General features: G+C 34.5%; 3 protein-coding genes across 3 annotated transcripts; all 3 read left to right on the forward strand.

The window, feature by feature from the left end:
• The first annotated feature begins 908 nt into the window (after nt 1-908).
• Nucleotides 909-2,006, forward strand: LOC133848701 (farnesol dehydrogenase-like). The gene is made up of 2 exons (XM_062284357.1): nt 909-1,622; nt 1,687-2,006. The coding sequence occupies exons 1-2, from the start codon at nt 1,047-1,049 to the stop codon at nt 1,861-1,863; spliced, it is 753 nt and encodes a 250-aa protein (XP_062140341.1). The 5' UTR covers nt 909-1,046; the 3' UTR covers nt 1,864-2,006.
• Nucleotides 2,007-3,777: 1,771 nt separating this feature from the next.
• On the forward strand, nt 3,778-4,695 carry LOC133847825 (farnesol dehydrogenase-like). The gene is made up of 2 exons (XM_062283072.1): nt 3,778-4,409; nt 4,476-4,695. The coding sequence occupies exons 1-2, from the start codon at nt 3,834-3,836 to the stop codon at nt 4,650-4,652; spliced, it is 753 nt and encodes a 250-aa protein (XP_062139056.1). The 5' UTR covers nt 3,778-3,833; the 3' UTR covers nt 4,653-4,695.
• A 2,080-nt stretch (nt 4,696-6,775) lies between these two features.
• LOC133848831 (farnesol dehydrogenase-like) lies at nt 6,776-7,767 on the forward strand. The gene is made up of 2 exons (XM_062284526.1): nt 6,776-7,407; nt 7,471-7,767. Exons 1-2 carry the CDS (start codon nt 6,832-6,834, stop codon nt 7,645-7,647), a joined length of 753 nt encoding a protein of 250 aa, XP_062140510.1. The 5' UTR covers nt 6,776-6,831; the 3' UTR covers nt 7,648-7,767.
• The last annotated feature ends 6,486 nt before the right edge of the window (nt 7,768-14,253 follow it).

Genomic DNA, 14,253 nt, shown 5'->3' on the forward strand with positions numbered 1-14,253 from the left:
CAAACCGCTATTAACTATTATCTCCACTCAGGTAGTCGCTTGAGAACTCATGCTCAAGTTAGTAGTTGACGCTTAGGCTGAAATGCGTGACCTGGATAATTTATAGTTATTTACATATTCAGTTGTCACTCAAACTTATCAGCTTGCTAAGCTAAGCTATGAGTATGAAAGCACAAGTAGTACTTAAAGTTGAAGTGGTAGATAGACGAACTGTTATTATCTCTTTAACTGATAGTAGTAATCAGTAATATGGCAACTAACAAAAATACCACTTGACTTTCTGACTTTCTGACTTACTATTCATTGTTCTTTTGCTAACGAACAGTCGAGTGTTCTCGACTGTGAAATATGTTACGAGCTAAGCCAATTTATTTTACTGCTTAAATGAAATGCTGAAAGTAGCCTTAACGACATTATTAAGAACTATTGAGCAATCGAATTGTGGATTGGATGATTGGAATAATCATTCGATAAAATAAAGAGCGACACGCAATTAAAAGCATAAGTTGCTCCCCACTTTATACACGTGTTTATTGTCAATTTGTTCACACATAAATGCCAAATAAAATGCCAAAAATATAATTCAATTCATGACACGGGCTAAAAACAAAGACAATGAATTCTTAAACATTTTGATTACCAGCAAATAAACGCTATTCATACACAACAGCATCTACATATGCTGCTTTAAAATACAAATACTGATAGGTAGAAAGGAAAAAGAAAAAAAGAGATTCATTCTTGAGCTAATTATATAGGTCAGCAACTAAATGGAGCGTTTCGTTACAATGCAACTCTCTGAGAATCATAAGCAATAACTTACGCCCATCGGAAAGCGTGCTCTGTTTATAAACTAGCTTAATTAATGCAATTGAAACAAACATGTGCACATATTTGCGACCCGGCAATCAACTCGAAGCAACTCGCTCTCCGATCATACATACAAGTATAAAAAACATCGAGCGAACTCAACAGATGCTCAGACACACATAAGTTTTTCGCCCAGTTGGTTGTCGATTATCATCAACAGCATCAGCATCAGCAGCATGGATCGTTGGCAGAATCGCGTTGCCGTCGTCACCGGGGCCAGTTCGGGAATTGGCTCTGCGATCGTCGTGGACCTGGTCAACGCTGGCCTTATTGTGGTAGGACTGGCGCGACGCGTGGAACGTGTGAAGGAACTGCAAAAGTTAGTCCCAGCTGAACGCAGAGACAAACTGATTCCCATTCAATGCGATGTGGGCAATGAGGCCTCAGTTAAGGCGGCTTTCGATGCGATCGAGCAGCAGCTGGGCGGAATTGATATACTGATCAATAATGCTGGCACTCTGCAGGATGGTCAACTAGTCGATATGCCCATCTCAAAGGTCCAACAAACTGTGCAGACCAACATCATGGGCATTGTGATGTGCACTCAACGGGCCTTTGCCTCGATGAAGAAGCGCAGCTTCGATGGTCATGTGGTGCTCATCAATAGTATTCTGGGCCACAAGCTGTTTGGACCCACGCCTGATGTTGCACCTCAGATTAATATGTATCCGCCGAGTAAACATGCGGTGACCGCCATGACCGAGATTTATCGCCAGGAATTCATGGGTCTGGGCACTCGCATCAAGATCACGGTAAGCTGCTCACTCGGCTGCTTTGCGATAAGATTTCTCTCTGATTCATTTCATGCACTTGCAGAGTATTAGTCCTGGCATTGTGGATACGGAGATATTGCCCGATGGTGTGCGCGAAGCAGTTCAACAGACGATGCTGAAAGCCGAGGACGTTGCTCAGGCGGTGCACTTTGCATTGGCCACGCCCCCACATATGCAAGTCCACGAGATGATCATCAAGCCAGTGGGCGAACTATTTTAATTTAATGTATTTGTATATTTCATTTCACTTAAAAATGTACGCATTGCTATTGTTTTTTTTTTGTATCACTTGCTTAAGCTCACCTTGCAATAAAGTTGAATAGAATTAAAATATAATATAAAATGTCGACTTTATATAACAGATGCTACCTGAGTCTTAATTATCTCATTGCAGCGATAATCAACTCATTAACATTTCACATCTTGCTAAGATAAATGAACATAATAAAAATTACCTTATCACATATTGGAGCTCGACCGATCAGCTTTAAATATTTCAATGAATCATAATCTTTTTTCTAGCAAGATTGCGCTCGTATTTTGAGTTACACATTTGTTGTGTGTTTAAAGTTGTTTCTTAACTGCATATACATAGGTTGAATACTCTGTGTCCATATTACATACATTCTTGATCTGCATAAAAATCCAGCTAAAAGATAAATCTATAATGTTCTGTAGATGGCACTTCTTTTTTGTCAATCTGGTATATTTTGTACTATACTATGTAGAGCAACACAATATCCAAAGAAGCATCCAAAGCTAATAATTATATTCTTCAAAAAAAAAAGTACACTATGTATCCAAAATGTCAATTCGACATTATTAAAAAACTATAATTACAATGTGAAACTTTACATTTCTATACCATTTTGTTATTATTTTTAATAAGAACAGAAACTTTAATCTATGCTAAATTTCCTTTCACTTTGATATCATCCTCAATGGGTCTCCAGTTTTGAGAGATTTCTTGAAGCTAGATAAGATGATGGGCAAAAATATTATATATAAGCAAAATAGTCTGTTTACGATTGACTGCTTGCCACTTATGTACTATATGTATGTATGCGAACTTGGGACTAAGACAAGTTAAAAATGACTGTACGAATGCTATTACAGAACTGAGTATTGAATATGATATAGAAGCTTTAAAGTTATATTTATTAAGTAATTCATTTATTTTCATTTTTTATTTCCCATTATACAAAAGTATTAAATACACATTTAATTCGAGAGTTATCTTAACAAACCTGTTTGCTCATTCCACTTAATATATTTTCTTATCAAATTTGATCACCTCACTCTATAAAAAAATCTGTCAATGACTGATAAAAGTCGACTAAACACTGTGAAATTAATTAGCTGAATCATATTTCATTAATGAATATCTTTATAAAAACAATCTCATAAATGTTATGTTTTATCAATTGTACCTTATAATCACAACATTATTACGTCATCAGATATCACAAATTAGCTTCAGCAAACAATTATTTCGTTTTGAAGCCGTAACGACATTTGTCGCTTTCAGTGTAGACGAAAAATTCATTTTGTGTCGTCATCATGACAAAGTAGAATTTAAACTTGGTGAAATAGAAACAAGTTAAAAAGCTAAAGTCGTGAATACTCGACTGTGAAATACCCGCTAACCATATTTAACAACAGCAAACTTGTGCGACCGTCAAAATATACTAAACAATATAAAAAAGTATATACCACTACATTAAAAATATATGCACAAAATAACAGATATTCCACCAAAGCAATTGATTTTTTAGATTGCCTTCTAAAATTTTGTGTTGTAGTTTATATTGGTTAGGAATTTCTCTCTTGTATTCTCTGAAAATTTGGTGTTAAAAGTGACAAACAGACTAATGTGACTATATCTTCTCGGCTGTTTACGCTGATTAAGAATATATACTATTTGTAGGGCTGTAAATACCTCATTTTGACTTTTATAAAAATTTCCTGATAACACATGGCTATAATACCCTACTACCCTTTGAGTAGCGGGCATAAAATACTCATCGAAGTGACGAGAACAACACTCATAAGTTCAAGTAAGCCTTTTATATAAACAATTAATTATAAACAATTAATGATCAAGCACAATAAATAACTATAAAACCAGTTGAAAGTATTCAGTGGAATCACAGTTCGACTTGAACATTTCAACCTTACTGAGTAAATATCATGGATCGTTGGCAGAATCGCGTTGCCGTCGTCACCGGGGCCAGTTCGGGAATTGGCTCGGCGATCGTCGTGGACCTGGTCAACGCTGGCCTTATTGTGGTAGGACTGGCGCGACGCGTGGAACGTGTGAAGGAACTGCAAAAGTTAGTCCCAGCTGGTCGCAGAGACAAATTGATTCCCATTCAATGCGATGTGGGCAATGAGGCCTCAGTTAAGGCGGCTTTCGATGCGATCGAGCAGCAGCTGGGCGGAATTGATATACTGATCAATAATGCTGGCACTCTGCAGGATGGTCAACTAGTCGATATGCCCATCTCAAAGGTCCAACAAACTGTGCAGACCAACATCATGGGCATTGTGATGTGCACTCAGCGAGCCTTTGCCTCGATGAAGAAGCGCAACTTCGATGGTCATGTGGTGCTCATCAACAGCATTCTTGGCCACAAGTTGTTTAGTCCTACTGCTGGCAGTGCTCCACAGAGCAATATCTATCCACCCACCAAGTATGCAGTCACTGCCTTGACTGAAATGTATCGCCAGGAATTCCTGGGTCTGGGCACTCGCATTAAGATCACGGTAAGACTGGTAAACTTACTGCTTGACGATTCTACTCAATCCTGCATTGATTTATATTTTTTTCAGAGTATCAGTCCTGGTGTTGTGGATACGGAAATCGTGCCAGATCGCGTTCGCGGTGCGGTTAACGATACTATGCTCAAGTCAGAGGACATTTCACAGGCAGTGTTGTTCACCCTTTCTACGCCTCCGCATATGCAGGTGCACGAGATCACCATTAAGCCAGTGGGTGAACTTCTATAAGATGCTATTTTTTTGTTTTTTTTTTCTTAAGCTATACAATAAAAATTATCTTGTCACACATTTAATTTTCAACGATCGTTTTATATTTCTGCTTAGGGAAATCAAGTTTTATTTTAATGAAAGAAATAAGACCCAATTTAACTAACCAGCTTTTCATTTAGCTAGAGATTTTCTTGAACCTTACATACTAAAACCTGTAAAAAAGCTGCAGTCAAGATATTGCGGTATAAATTTTAAAATATACCAAAGCTATTTTAGGTATATATACTACATTAGAAATATACATATAGAAATATATATATAGAGTGTAAAATATACCAGATTGTCAGCCAAAGCTTCTAATATCCGAAGTAAGTAGACGTTTTCCCTACACAAAAGATATTCTTTAATATCTTCGACCTTTTATATCTGATCGCATCCAAAATTTCAGGAATCTATAGATATTATTGTTTGTACCAAAATTCGCAGAAAGATGAATGTTCAGATCAAGTTGGTTTCAAATAGTATTTGGTATATTTTAAGAATAATAACGCACTGTTTTGCTTTTATTCAAAATGGGTAACGGGTATCTCACAGTTGAGCACACTCGAATTTAGCGGCTATATCACAATCGTGCGCACTTGATTATACTTTCTATCTTATTGATTTATGTTTAATATAAATTTAAAATTAGCCTAAAAATATGCTACAAAATTCTGGAATAAATAGAAGTTAGTAAAACTGGCCCGAATCATTATTTATGTGGTTCCAAGGTCAAATTCTTCTCGATCCGTTTATAGGCATTTCATTAATATTATTAACCAAATAAAGTAGAGTTGAATTTATTTAATGTTAGTTAATAAACAGAAGAGGCAGTTGAGTTTTTTAGTATTAAAATAAATACCATAAGGCAAATAGTAATGCTGAATTTAAAAGTAACAATAACAAGCACAGTTTTAAAGCTAGAGCGAAACAAATACTTTTGTATGAGCAAAAAAAGCATATTTACTAGGTGTCTTAGTTGCTTTGACTGACAATGTGGTCTATTTTGAACTCTATGGTGTATTTTCAATGGTTCTACAGCAATAAACCAAAAACCTTTGCTAATTTTCTGTGTTTGGAGGATTTTATGAATAATACCGTATTATTCTGCTTTTTTTCAAAATGTGTAGCGGGTATCTCATTATCGACACACTCGATTGTAGCTTTCTTACTTGTGACTCTTACCGTATGGTAACAACCATTAATGCTGATGTTAAGAATACGGAATTATCTAAAGACTGATATAAATTTGGAGTATCTATTAAAAGCTCTCTCTACCTCTCTTTTATAGAACATCCTTAAATGAGCGATTTAGAATAAAGTGAACATTTTTAAATCCCAGCCTAATTGCACTATAAAACATTCAAAGTATTTTTTACGGCATTCTAGCTGTGTCTGTTTGACTTGTGAATTGGTCGTTTAATCTGTCCGTAGACAGACTATTTGTTTTTTAAGATATTTTGTGAAGTGTAGTGTTAGACTCATAGCTTAGTCTTCTGGACTTTGAAGCTGAATATTTTAATTATTCACATATTTTCCTTTATTTCAGTTGTCTTAATACACAACCGTTTAAAAATTTCGAAAGTTAACGAAACCAAATCAAACTTAAGAAAATCTCAAGCCAATCTTAAATAATAAATATCATTAGCCAATAAAATTTAAAAAAATGCATTTAATTAGCTAAATTATTTTCATAAAATGTAGAGAATCAGAAACCTGATATATTGAATTATTTAACACAGACTGCCTATTTTAATTTTTTTTTGTTATCAAACAAAAATGTCATAAAATATCAGAAATTAGATATGGCAAACAAATATTTTGTTTTCATTACGTAGCGATTTTCTCGTCATTAACGTAGGAAAGGTGCATTGTGTGTCGTCATCATGACGCAGTTACATTTCGACTAGGAAAAATAGTAAAAATACTCGTAGAACTGACAAGAATAACACTCATGAGTGTAAAAGTATAACCTTTTATCAATTATTTCACTCGCAATCACGTTTGCCGCTTAACGTTTGTCGTGCACCCAACTGGTTTGATGAGAACACACAAAGATTAAACAAACAACTACTTTTCAGCCACTATAAAAGCAGTTAGTTGATCGCTTTCCAAGCACAGATCGACTTGAACATTTCGACCTTACTGAGCAAATATCATGGATCGTTGGCAGAATCGCGTTGCCGTCGTCACCGGGGCCAGTTCGGGAATTGGCTCGGCGATCGTCGTGGACCTGGTCAACGCTGGCCTTATTGTGGTAGGACTGGCGCGACGCGTGGAACGTGTGAAGGAACTGCAAAAGTTAGTCCCAGCTGGTCGCAGAGACAAATTGATTCCCATTCAATGCGATGTCGGCAATGAGGCCTCAGTTAAAGCGGCTTTCGATGCGATCGAGCAGCAGCTGGGCGGAATTGATATACTGATCAACAATGCTGGCACTCTGCAGGATGGCCGACTGGTGGATATGCCCATCTCACAGGTCCAACAAACTGTGCAGACCAACATCATGGGCATTGTGATGTGCACTCAACGGGCCTTTGCCTCGATGAAGAAGCGCAACTTCGATGGTCATGTGGTGCTTATCAACAGCATTCTTGGCCACAAATTGTTTGCTCCCACGGCTGGCAAAGCACCAGAGTTTAATGTATATCCACCCACGAAACATGCGGTCACTGCCTTGACTGAAATGTATCGCCAGGAATTCCTGGGTCTGGGCACTCGCATCAAGATCACGGTAAGGTGCTGAGAACTGAGTGTTAAGAACTATTCTAAATGTGTCAATTATTTTTGTTTTTAGAGTGTGAGTCCTGGTGTTGTGGATACGGAGATCGTGCCGGATGAAGTGCGTACTTCGGCTAGTGATACGATGCTCAAGGCAGAGGACATTTCACAGGCAGTGTTGTTCACCCTTTCCACGCCCCCGCATATGCAAGTGCACGAGATCACCATTAAGCCAGTGGGTGAACTTCTATAAGCTGGTTTCTATTATTTTTTTTTTTTTTGTATGTATTGTATAAATACTTTTTTTTTGTGTTGAGGTAAATAATGTACGTTTTACATTTGCATAAATTATAATAGAAAACACATCAATCAACTGGTTGTTTTTCTTTAAACGGAAACTTGTTATCGTCGCATGCAATGTCAACGCGGTTAATACACTTCAAGCGTATTTGATCGATAGCATTACGAAATCGAGACGCCTCTTGACTGCTTAATATTTTTTAACTTCATTAGTTGCAATCTAAACAATTATCTGTTCAAACAATATACATTTTGTCCATTTATATTTGAAATGCTGATAAGTAATTCCAGTCAATTTCTTTTATAAATTATCAAAACTTTGATGTTATCTATGTCATATAAATAATATTTATTAGTATTTCCTTGTCTTCTCCCATTTAAAATCAAATACTTGAATAGCACTTCGCTTTCAGCAACAAAGTTATATAGCTGATAACTAAAGCACTCATCCGAAAAGAAATTATTTTTAGTAATGCAGCTGAACCAATAGTTAGCGTATAGAAAACTGTCTGTCATCATCAGGTATTTTCAGTTTTGTAACTAATAATTTGAAGCAGACATGAGGCGGTTAATAATAATTAGTAAGAAAGATACAATCGAGTGTGCTCGACTGTGAGATATCTAATAAAGGCGAAAGAAGTATTTTTGTTAAAATATTGCAAATAAATATACCGAAAAATACTGAAATATATATAAAAATAAGATACATTTCGTATAAATACACTACTATATTTAAAATATACCAAATTGTCAACCAAACCAACCAAGTTCCATTTAAAATGATTTCTGGATAACTTCTAACATTTTTCTTATGATGGGGTCTAAGATGCTACCTTCTGTCCGTTACATAGATCTACAGAGGACCCAAAGTCCAATCTGAAAAGGGTATAATTAATGTTGAAATATTTTTAATTTTTTTAACTATACAAACTTCAGTTTATAAAATAGAAGTATTTCAAACAATCATAACTAATTTGATAGACAATTACCACATCCCAAAAAGATTAAATAATTTAGTTTTGAAAAGGTATTTCGTTACAAATCGCCCACTTAATACGTATATAATTTGATGTATTAAGTAATCATTTAGAAATTATTATTAAAACGCGAAGTTAACAACTTGCGCACGAATTCGATTCAAGTTCAATTCTTGTCCAAAATACGAGTATGCCATCAAATTTCGCATCAAATTGAACTACTACGTAATAATGATAGATTAATTGCTGCTCATGACAGCTGGGAATATGAATCGTGATTGAGTTTGAGAATCGAAGAACCAAGGGAATGAGAACGAGAAGGTAAAGGAAAACTGTAGTATGTTTGACTAGAAAAAGAAAGGGAGACGGAGACGGAGAGGGAGAGGGAGAGGGGAAAAAAGTTGGCCTTGGGCAGAGCTAGGCCGTCAAAACAACTTTGACAGCTCACCGAATCCAGCTGCGAGAGGGAAACAAACAAAAATAAACAAGCAGACACAAACATAGAGACAGATAAATCAGGGTATGGGCAGATGAAGATGTGAAGACTCGTCACAACACACAAAAGCAGGGCCAAAAGTGTATTTATGTATGGGTATCAATACACACACATTAGACTTGTGTCCGATAAGAAAGACCTGAAATGAATTAGAGCTTGGTTCAAGCCATGTCAGAATAAATAATATTACAGCGTTTCAAATGAATGCGTAGTTCGAGAGAGGGGAACATTTTAGACGACTGCATGATACTCTACAAATTAACAAAAGAAACAGATTGCTTCTGAAATGAAATAAAATTATTCCTTCAAGCAAATTGCTAAAAAAAAATCTAGTTGTCTTACATAGTATATAAAAAATCCTAAAATGTATAAATAAGAAACTACTAAAATGTATAAATAATAAGCTTCTGAAGTGTACAAATAATAAACTACTACAATATATCAATGTCAAAGATTCTTAGACGTATGAATGATAAACTACTTTTCATTGCATTTCCAAAATAACAAAATTGAAATTCTAAAAAATCCAAAAATAGTGTTCATATTTAATTTAATTGCACTGTCAATTTGATATATAAAACTATATAAAAAAAACACTTTTCTGGTAAAAAAAAAACATATACCATAACATTTTTTATTAACTTTAATTAAAAGTAAGAAAGAAGTTGGAATAATTATTCTATTTTAAGATAAGTGCAAAAATAAATTCGTACGAAAACCTAAAAATTAATTAAATTAATTATTTTTTTGTTAAACAATAACAGTTTCTAAATTAAATCTTAGCTCTAAATATAGTTCTAATCCAGAGCTATAAGAATAACTGATACTTATAAAATTATTTTATTTTCTGTGAGAGAATTACGCATATATCTAATATATAAACATAATTCCATAAATGTTTTTAAAATATATTTTGGTATAATGAATATATATGTATTTTCATTATTTTAAATAGATCATTATATAAAAGCATCCCAGTTAAAGTTGGTTCGCAAGTTGCAACTACCATTTTGTGAAATGCCACAAATGGCTTAAATAATTGTCATGGCCCCTAATGGCTTTAATTGACTTTTTTGCCAATGGAAATGAAATGCCAAAGGCGCAACTGCAAATGACCGGACGGATGGACGGACAGACGGACGGACGGACAGTTGTCGAGCAATAAAAGAGAACGAAACAATTGAAATTTAACACAGAAAAGGCAGCAGGATATAAAATTGCAGTTGGTCGAAAAGAAAAGTGTGTCCTTGCGAATGCCAATGGCGGCGACATTAAGATGTTAAGAAAAACAGTTGGCCATAACTTGATATGGCTCTGGCCCAGAGTCGAGAATGTCGGACGATTTGTGGCCAAAATCAAGTGCATTTAAGCCAGCACAAGTGTCACATTTAATGCTCCCTATCTCTCTCTCTGTGTCTGTGTGTGTGTTTGTGTGTACAAGCATGTGAATTTTGTGTACCGGAAACTCAATTTTGGTTGAGTTGGACAAGACAAATGTGAGGACAAAGCATCAAGAAGAGTTTGCATCAAGAAGAGTTTGCTGGCCATTTAAATTACAGCACAATCAACACATTCCTTAAAATGAACTCACTAAATAATTGTTTTCAATGAATGCAAACTATTTTTCACTGTCACCGAGCAGAAAATGGAATTTAATTGCAATTGCAAACCTGTTAAACTGATAAAAATCGCATTTTACCAACTTGTAAAGTTGTGGAAGTCAACAAATTTCAATTGCACAAAATGTTTTACAAAATTATTTTACAAAGTCGTTTGTTTTCTTTAAAAAAATTCAATACTCTTATGGCTCAAGTTTTCACTCTAATTATATACCTTGAAATTGTATTCTTTCATCTAATTGTTACGTATTTGTTTCTCGTACAAAACAGAGAGCAAAAGCAATATTTTCTATGCTATAGAGTATTTTTATACCCGCTACCCATAAGTTAGAAGAGGTATAATATATGAAAATTCCGCAAAAGTTGATTGCGGATTGAAATGGTCGAAGGTATTTATAACATACTTGTGTATGGCAAAAAAAAAAACAAGGCTTACGGCAATCAGGTCTTAGGTGCTTTGATAATCTGGTATATTTTGTAATCTTTGATATATTTTGAAGGCAATACTATATAATTATACCAAATATAGTATTCAGTATATTCTATTATCTTTAGTATATTACTTCGGTATAATTTTATATACCGATCTATTTCAAGATGCATACTATAAAATTTCGTGTGTTTTAGTATTTTTTATTTAAAATTTCAGTATATGTATTTTTAAAATATGGTCGCGGGTATCTCACAGTCGAGCACACTCGACTGCAGCTTTCTTACTTGTTTTAACCTTCAGCTGTCGAATCATTTCTGTGAACGCGGGCGCAGAAATCCAGTGTTTTATTTTTGTCAATTCCAACAAAAATTTATTCAAATTTAATTAGTTAGATTAATTTTCGCACAGCACATTGTTGATTATGGTGTAATCAATGTTATTTGTCAGTCGATGGCTTGTCGACAAAATAAATAATTACAATATAAGTATGCATGTATTTATGTATATGAATATTTCGCATAAATTATTTTCATATTTACTCGCAACTTGATTGCAAAGAGATTGAGCGAGCGCCACGTGTGTAGATGAGTGTAGCAGAATTCATTTTATTAATGAGTTGCTATTGCTGTGAATTAAAGCCGAATAAATAAAACCACAATTAAGCTGTGTGTGTTTTTCTATATCGACATGGCAGCATATTTAATTGAACAATAGAATCCCATTCACAATGTTGACCAGTTGAAAAACACCCTCTAAAGATTTTCATATATTAAAGTATGCTTCAATTTCTTTTCGCAATCAATGGCGCAATCCATTTATTAAAAAAAATGCAATCTTTAATTAAGCAGCTATTTCGATTGTAAAATATCAAATCAAATAACTTGCAATCAACTTATTATTCGAATTGTGTTTATAAATTTGCAATTAGCAAACATTTAACTAATAGAGGAGTATCTAAAAATCACTTTATAAATCATTTCATAATCTTAATAACATTTACAAAATAATTGTTCAATATTAAATTTCGATACCTTAATTGGAATTCGAATTTGATAATGAAACTATATTAAAGGAAAATACCACAAATAATTATTATCATTCATTTTGTTTTAATCATAGACTTAAAATATGTTATGAATAAATATGGTTATATTAGACATTATTCAGTTTATAATGAAATTATATAGATGGAAAATACCACAAATAAAGATTATTATTTCTTATTTTGTTGTTGTTGTAAATCACAGAGTTTATATATATTATGAACCGAATGAATTACGTAAAAATCTTACTTTATAGACTAATTGAGATATATCAGTCATTTTCCAATTTACCATTTATTCTTTAATTGAAATAATGTTATACATCCATATTATTCAGATTATTTTGAGCTTTACTATTTTTTTCAATTTTTTTAATCCTCAAGCTTTGTAGTTTCGTTTGGTTTAATTTTAATTTACTATTCTATTACTATTCAATTGACTATTCTTCAGGTACTTATTGAGTTGTACATGTTCATTCATGTTCATTAATTAATAAATAACAACAACAGAAAACTATTTTATTTGTGTATAAATTGAAAACTTTGTGTTACGGTGTTTTTGTTAGTGTTAAAAAAAAAAGGTTTGGGACGCTTCTTCGTGATCCATTATAAAGCTATCAAATACTATCCACGAAACTGTAAATGATTTATTTATGTATACTTGGTTTTACGTTGAACAAAAAAATAAATCATAAATCATTGTTTACTATCGACAAGAATTATGGTCTGAAATATAATATAATAATATAAGTAATGTATTATTAATCGAGTGTGCAAGACTGCAAATACCTCCGACCCGTTTTCAACAATATCAAAATATAGTGGTATAATTCTTAAAATATACGAAAACAATGTACTGAAAAAAATAATAAAAATGTACTAATGGGTATATTTGGTATATCGATATACTACTAGATTTAAAATATACCATAGAGTACAGAATATACCAGTAAAAGCTTAAATTATACCTAATAAATATACTCGAAAAATACTGAAATATACCGGAAGTGCATATTTGGTATATAAAATATACCACAGAGTACATAATATACCAGATTGTCGACAAAAGCCAACCCTTTGGGTAGAGGGTATAAAAAACACATTTCTTATACGTACGTTTTAAATGATTTTTAAGCGTTTGCTAAATACGTCGCTTTGCATTCAAGCTGCATGAAACACGCATGTAAATCATTTAAATGTGTTGTTGATCCGCAGCTTGGCAAACATATATAGAATATCTACACATATGTGTGTATGTACATATCTATGTGCAAGTATGCTTACACTGTATGTCAAAAGTATACACATATGTACATATTTATGCATGTGTGTGTGTGTGTGTGTGTAGATGAAAGAGCTGAGCAGCTGAACATCAAATCAAAACCAATGTCAATATTGAGCCAAATCGAGGCTGGCAGAACTGCCAAGTTGTGACTAGAAGCAGAGAGGAGGAACGGGAGATGGGAATGGGGGATGGGGAAGGGAGGATGGGGAAATGGCAGCACTAGCAATAAGCAAAATGAGCACGTATCAAGCGCCTGGTCTGGCTGCAGGATAAAAGAATGGAGCAGGCAACCCAAGTTGGCAGCACATCACATCAGGACACAGAGCGAAACGCAAGGATGCGAGCTAAAACAATACACACAACTAAGTATCAACAAAGTAGCAAAGGCAACGCGACACGACAATGCCAGAGAGAAAGAGGCAGACCGAAACGGAGACGGAGACGGAGACGAAGAGAGAGCAATGACAAAGCTGCGGGGCGGGCAGAGCGACGTCATCATTTATCAAACGCGCACACAAACACACAAACACAAAGGTCAAGTAAAGTGTTATCCTTGCAGCTATCAAGGCAAACATGGGGCCAACATAGCAACCGGCAGCTGCCAGCTGTTCCTTTGACGCCAGGCGCCAAGCGCCAAATCAGACCTTGGGGCAAAACAGCTACAGAGAGAGAGAGAGAGAGACAAAGAGAGAGAAAGTGTGGCGGAG

Source organism: Drosophila sulfurigaster, chromosome X, assembly GCF_023558435.1.
Source record: "Drosophila sulfurigaster albostrigata strain 15112-1811.04 chromosome X, ASM2355843v2, whole genome shotgun sequence".
In the NCBI taxonomy this organism is placed as follows: Eukaryota; Metazoa; Arthropoda; class Insecta; order Diptera; family Drosophilidae; genus Drosophila; species Drosophila sulfurigaster.

What these genes read in the sequence shown, in the direction of transcription:
- LOC133848701 (XM_062284357.1), top strand. Translation starts at nt 1,047, where the DNA reads ATGGATCGTTGGCAGAATCGCGTTGCCGTCGTCACCGGGGCCAGTTCG. An exon ending in GCACTCGCATCAAGATCACG is followed by an intron (nt 1,623 to 1,686) that starts GTAAGCTGCTCA and finishes ATGCACTTGCAG; the next exon opens with AGTATTAGTCCTGGCATTGT.
- LOC133847825 (XM_062283072.1), top strand. Translation starts at nt 3,834, where the DNA reads ATGGATCGTTGGCAGAATCGCGTTGCCGTCGTCACCGGGGCCAGTTCG. An exon ending in GCACTCGCATTAAGATCACG is followed by an intron (nt 4,410 to 4,475) that starts GTAAGACTGGTA and finishes TATTTTTTTCAG; the next exon opens with AGTATCAGTCCTGGTGTTGT.
- LOC133848831 (XM_062284526.1), top strand. Translation starts at nt 6,832, where the DNA reads ATGGATCGTTGGCAGAATCGCGTTGCCGTCGTCACCGGGGCCAGTTCG. An exon ending in GCACTCGCATCAAGATCACG is followed by an intron (nt 7,408 to 7,470) that starts GTAAGGTGCTGA and finishes TTTTGTTTTTAG; the next exon opens with AGTGTGAGTCCTGGTGTTGT.